Here is a 6,689-nt window from a genome sequence, read left to right as displayed (position 1 = left end):
TTCGTACATTACTAACAGATTTAAACCTCCCAAGTCAAACTCTGTTGACCCAGTAAAAAAAACAACTTAGTAATTATATAAACAAATTGTCAATATTGAGATAGTGCCAACATTTTGATTTGCTTTCTCATAAATATATGTCAAAGTTTCAGTCATAATTATGGCTTAGGATCTCATAATTCTGATTTATGTGATCATTTTGTCTTAAAAAATGTATTTAGACGACTCAGTTCTGACTTGCTATGTTACAATTTTGACATGAATATTTTTATTTTTGTCATTAGCAAAATTTCGGAAATCTTTTTCCTGATCGAAATGGGATCCAAAGATAACGACAAAACAAAATTAGCCTAAATTAATTTTTTTTGTTGTTGTCGCAGCAGTCAGATAAAACTAATTGTTTCTAGATAAAGGTTTGGCAAAGAGAGTTTCAGAGTGTCAGTAATTCTCCAAGCAAAAATGCCAAATATTTGCTGGTTCCAGTTTCTCAAATATGAGGATTTCCTGCTTGTCTTTTTTTATCATATATGATAAATATATATATATATATCATATATTATACCCTAATATTGAACTAATTGAAATGTCATATTCAGCAGAAACCATGCAGCATTGTTGCTCATTTGAAGTTCAAGTCTTTACTAAAAACTGAGTTTATAGTGACTTACTATGTCAGCTGCAGGCACGGGGCCTTAAGATGTGGTAAAAAGCAGGATCCACCTCACAGCTTTTACTGTATAAGTTGAAATTGTGCATTAGTAGTTCATATTCCCAAACAAAATTATAATTAATTACACTACCACAAACCAATTGTCAAACAGGGAACCTGGGGAAGTTGCCGCTTAGCCTGGTAGGTAATCCATGATAGGGCTGTCCCTATAATCGCAATTTTAATCTAAAACTATATATTTATCTAAAAACATTGGTTTGGCTACATCCGCCCACCTGAGGTCTCAATAGACAGTAAATAGAGTGATTTTACCAGACAACAACATGCCTGCCTCATGTCCTTTAACGGTGTTACACTGTGTTCTGTAACCTGTCAGATTATGTTACCTGAAATTTAAGATATATTAATAGTGAAAATGCTTTTACCATGGTTACACAGGCCTACTGTATTTTGATAGCTGTAATCAAATGTAACTGCTGATGTACCACAAGGAAAAATGTGACACATTTTCAGAGCTGTGATGGAAGAAACTGATGGTCAGAAGTGTTTATATCTTTCTGTACAGCACATCAATATCTGGGCAACACATCAGTCTTTTTAATCACAGTTAAAGCAAACTGTCACAGATCTGACCGGCTACATATTTCACTTTTATTGTCACAATCAAGGTTGGTGACCAATAAAGACAGACGACTGCATTCATTTGGTAACATCTTATTAAATAGTTTTAGGAACAAAGAATAAAACATTTTGTTGCTACAATTAGTTTACATAATTTCTCTTCTAGAAGGTTTAGCAAACTTTACTCCATTAAATATACATTTATTTTTTTTTTGTTTTTACATTTATTTAAAGTTCTCAGCTTGTTCTTTCATTTATACTGGTAATGTTTTAAAACATGGACAGAAAGCAATGTTAGAGTAAAAAAATACAATTTGAAAAGGTCCTAACAAACAAACAAAAGGATTCCACAACATTTCCAAACCACAGATTCAAAATAGGATCAAAATGTATTTACTTTTTAAATAAAAAGTAACAAAATGGTGCGCTTTCCAGCATGACTTAAGAGTAAAAGTTATGATTTGTTTCTTACAAATATTCGCTTGCAAAAACATGAAAACGATGTATAAAAAAAAAAAAAAAAATACATTGAAAAAGATAAAACACTTAATACACAAAAGGTATATTATTCAGGTAGCACCCCCTTCAAAATAACTGAAAGGGATTGATGTCTTTGTGTTACACACCTTATGGCCACCTTCTTAAGAGCCATCTGTTGGTTAAACCGACTTGTATGTAATTCAAGCCAGAAAACCATCAAGGAAGAGAGTCTGGGCTGTGAAATCTGAGGTGTTTTTACTATAACAGCTACGTGAGAAACACATATGCATGTGTATAGGATCCTAAAATAAGAGAGAAGTACAATAAAAACTGGAGGGTAAAAGTTAAAATCAAGATGAAACTGCCTTTAGACACAAAGACATCCAATTTTCATCTTGCCGTTAAATGATAAGGCAGGTTCACTCAGCTGCCAATAACTCAGGCTCTTAATCAGGCAGCCAGCCGGTGTCATGAAACAGCAACAGTAAAAATTCCTGGGATGAAAACCAGGTACACTGAACATGAGAGGACACCAGTATATTTTCACTGCAGGACTTGGGGTGGTGGGTTAAACAGAGAGTGCGTGGAGAGAGGATGTGATGGGAGAAGTAAGTGCTGATTGCATTGACATCATATAACACAGAAAACAGGGTCACACGTTGTGCATGTGATTATTATGTGTGCATGCCATGTGCTAAAGAATTCACAAGAGGTGCCAAAAACAGTCAAACCAGACTCCATTTATTCTGAGAGAAGATCTCTGACTATCTGACCTCTAATTTGATCATCACCTGCTCCTGGAGCAAGGTTAGGCAAGGAAGCCAAAAAAACATCAGCTAGTGTGCCAATAACACACTACTAATTATACCAACCACCCCATAACACTGCTTCTTATCTACAGCGACCGGTTCTGAGCACAGCCAACACTTAAGATGAGGATGGTTTAGATTTACAGTTTCTGCACACATCAGTGGTCACTAGCTAGCCTCGCCTCTTCAGCACAGTACTCTCTCAGTAGTCTACTGCCTAACCAGAATGATGAAATATTTGGTGAGACCAACTGTTTAAATTTCCTCACTCTGCCAGTGTTGCACCAAGTTCTGTGACCCATCAGATTCTGTGACCTTATTAGTAATTTCAGCTATATTACCACTGCATTTTTTTTTTATTTTACTTTAATGCATACTGCATTTTGAATGGTGCCCCAGTAGTATTTAGACAGGGTCACAGAATCAATGACATGGAAAAGACCAAAATTTGTCAACTCATAAATACTCTGGGGGCTCAATTTTTTTGGTAACATCTTAGAGTATAATAAAAAAACCAAACATTTGCAGTCGCAGTATAGCCAGCTGACATTCCTATTCAGCTCACAGATTTTGGCCCGGCCCCTGCCAGTATAGTACTATAGGCTAGCTAAAAAGTACATCCAGAAAAGTAAAAGAGCAGAATGGTGCACCAATCTGTGGAAATATTGGAATTTAACCGTTGTTTTTGTCCTGTGCAAACATTTTATCATTCTGTGCAGACAGTAGACATCTGTAAGATCACAATACCTGTAAAGATGCAACCCACAGCTGGATAACCGGTTAAAAAAAAAAAAGTTTTATTTTTCCAACAACTTTTGCCTTGGGAACGCTATGTGACCGAATCATGAGTGTAACGTACACAGCTAGCATAGACAATCACAAAGCGCTTCAGCATCTTCAGGTCGTCAAATAAAACAATGTTCATACTTTACTATAAATCTGGAACAGCACTCTAGTGACATTTCAGGGTCTCAGGTTAGTATTACTCACTCTGACCCTGATGTTCTTGGCACCTTTACATGTGCAAACAGTACTTGTAGTAAAAAGGCCCTGACTAAACTATCCAGTTCAACATTTAAATGTGTTTTTTCTCTTGTTTTTAAAATCAACATGATATAAATGGAATGAAATAGAAGCAGCTTAAATCTCACATTAGAAACCATCTTTCCCCAGGTGAGTTTCTAAAAGCACCGACTGTAGGCTGAGGGTGGAAGAGTAGCGGTCAATCATCATCACACCAATCTTTACAGGGCATGAACAAGTAAACTAGTAAATATACTTTCAACATTGTGCAAGAGTCACATAAACCTGCTTCAAGCAATCATTAAACATGAGCTTTCTTCTCATAAATAAATAAATAGCTTTAACAAGAGATAAAAGGCAAGAAAATTTGGGATGAGATTTCAAACTAATTTTGTTAGTTTGCAAGTTTCTTAATAGCAAACACTGCCAATGCTTTAAGAAACATTTTGGTATATTGTAACAGGAAGAATAAGAAGAAATAAAAATAAAAGAGCTTTTAGGATTTTGGTTTAGTAAAAATCTCAGTTAAATAAATATTTAGTAGTTTTTTTAAGCTGTTATTTTTCTCAATGTGCTGCTTTTTATTTCTACATTTACCAAGGTTATAATGCTGTAAACTCTTGTATGGTATTTTGCAATTTGCTGTTTTTCAATTAAAACAACAGAGGCACAAATTGTGGTCAAATTAGAGACTCGCTCATCAGGGTCACACCTGGGTTAATAAATCTGAAACTTTCTGTTACTCAGCCAAATGTGCTGCTATAGCCTGAACTACGACAGACATGAACAGTAACAAACATCAGCAGTTAATATAATTGAAGTGGGATAAACAGGTGACTGAGGATGGGAGGAGGAGGAGGCCTGTAAGGGAAAGTCATCAACACTATTAAATAAGTGAAAATGACACCAGCAACAATCATGATCAGCTGTTGCAAAAAGACACAGATCGTCTGTGAGTCGATCCAGAAAACAAAAGTATTAAAACTCAAAAAACCTTTTACATTTAAATACTCCATATCCAAACAAAACCACCACCCTTACTTCTAAGTACAATTATGCAAGTGATGGAAATACCAAGTGGGCTTTTAGTGGCAGAGGTGTATCATTTATGGTGCAGCCTTTGTAAATCACACATTAACACACATTACTGGTAAAAGCAGAGCACAAGTGACAGCTTAAAACTGTGAGAGAAGATCCACACAGAAGATCAGAGCTCTCTGCAGTCACAGGATTAAGAACATTTAATTCTCCTGTTGTTATTTATCTTTTTAAAGCCTAGTATTTATGTACACAAGGTTTCAAAGTCTCTGACAAGGCCACATGTCTGTGTTACTGTGTGCCATAAACGTAGCTTTTTCTGTCATCAGGGCAGTACAGGCATTACTAAAAGTTTGTTTGGCTATGTGAGTGCCTATATGTTAGAGGGAGATGTAAAATAAACAAATTAAGTCCCATTTGACAGCTAAATGAGACAAGGGTGTGTTCAGGAAAAGTAGGGTTTTGGTCTTGTTAGTAACTGCTGACATAAAGATGTAAACTTGTATGTTTCATTGGAGATCTTGTGAATATTAGCGCTCTACTGTATTAAAAAAAGGGGGATGTGAGGTTCTTTAGCATGAGATGAGCGGCTGTGATGTGCTGCTAAATGGGTCTCTGGGGAGTTTTACTGAAGGAATGGGGGCGCGAGCTGTGGAGTCACATTCTGGTTTTGAACTTCTGGAGGCAGATAGTGCAAAAATAAATTTCACAATCACTTTGCATGGCTAAGGGCACCTGACAAAGCACTTCCATCGGTCTTGCATGACCCTGACGTGCATTATAGCGCTCGAGCTAGTTTCGGAGAGGCTGTTGGTGTGTGAGCATGTGTGTGTGCATCTCTAATGTGGTTGCATAACGAGTCTAGAGGCAAATGATTCATAAAAGAAATTTTGCATAATCCTCAACTGACATAATCAAATCTACTGTGCTTTTAGTAGAACATGTTTTATAAAACAACCTGGGCAGTACAAGAAGTTAGCAGTGATTCATCATTCACTCAGCTTTGATTGTTTGACGTCCATCTGTCTTCTTCTGGATTAAAGTGCAAGTAAATTAATGCACAAACCCGTTATCTCTTGCTGCATACTGTACACACATGCACACAAACCAACTAACCTCCGCATGGCGACATCTTCTATAGCATGCTCTGACTTGCTATAGCATGCTTAAAATAGCATAGTGGGAAGTGTGAAAAGACCGACAAGCTAAAGAAAACCTACATGGGGTGGTGGTGGTGTTTGTGCATCACAATTTCTTCCACACAATCCCGAATCCTGCACCTCTTCTGTCCTCCACTCTCCCATCCTTTTATCTTAGTGTACCATCCCTTGCTCCCCAAAAGATTTTTCAGCACCAGCCTGTTAGCTATACCCCACTCTCCCCTGTGCCTCCCTCCCTTCCCATTCCTCCTCCCTTCACAGCATCCCCATGTCCATTTCTTCTCCTGCAGGCTTCCTGTAGCGTCCCCCACTGGTAGCCTGTGAAGGTGGGGCTGATGGGGATGTACTTGAAGATGGGGTATCTGCGGATAAAGTCCATTCCAAACGGCAGATCATAAGATCTCATCCCTTCCAGTTCAGCTGCACTGAGACCAGTGCCACGTTTCAGCTTCTTGATGCCTCGTTCTTCAGGGGTCCCTGAGATGAAAAGGAAGAGAGATTTATCATGAGTTCCTTAAAACCCACAATTAAAAGCCCGAACTAACAAGTAGGAACATAAAGAAATAGAAAGTCATAGATGCTTAAAAAGAGAAAATCCATCCTAAAGTATCATTTATTCATGTGTCCGCCCATCAATCCTCTGCAGCTTATCCGAGTCCAGGTCAGCAGCAGCAGGTTAAGCCGAGAAGTCTCTCTTCCAGCTCACCCAGAGGGGTCTTGAGATGTTCCTGCGCCAAATCGGATATATAACCAGCCCCCAGCATGTTCTGCCTTCATATGTATACCTGTACCTGCTTGGCAGTCAGACACGTTTTTATGATTTTCTTCCTTAAAAATGTTTTGTGTACTCTAAACTACCATTATATCATTATCAATATCATTCAGCCA

General features: G+C 37.7%; 1 protein-coding gene across 4 annotated transcripts in view; it reads right to left on the bottom strand.

The window, feature by feature from the left end:
- Nucleotides 1-1,299: 1,299 nt before the first annotated feature.
- The window catches only part of slc23a2 (solute carrier family 23 member 2), a 44,425-nt gene continuing 39,035 nt past the window's right edge, over nt 1,300-6,689 (bottom strand). For all 4 annotated transcript variants that reach the window (XM_044195023.1, XM_044195024.1, XM_044195025.1 and 1 more), the window contains one exon: nt 1,300-6,278. In XM_044195023.1, the coding sequence (XP_044050958.1) occupies nt 6,007-6,278 (272 nt within the window). In that variant the 3' untranslated portion in view covers nt 1,300-6,006. The remainder of the gene's footprint in view (nt 6,279-6,689) is intronic.

This window comes from Siniperca chuatsi, linkage group LG5 (assembly GCF_020085105.1).
Source record: "Siniperca chuatsi isolate FFG_IHB_CAS linkage group LG5, ASM2008510v1, whole genome shotgun sequence".
NCBI classification, from domain to species: domain Eukaryota; kingdom Metazoa; phylum Chordata; class Actinopteri; order Centrarchiformes; family Sinipercidae; genus Siniperca; species Siniperca chuatsi.
This window is presented reverse-complemented; position numbering and strand designations above follow the sequence as displayed.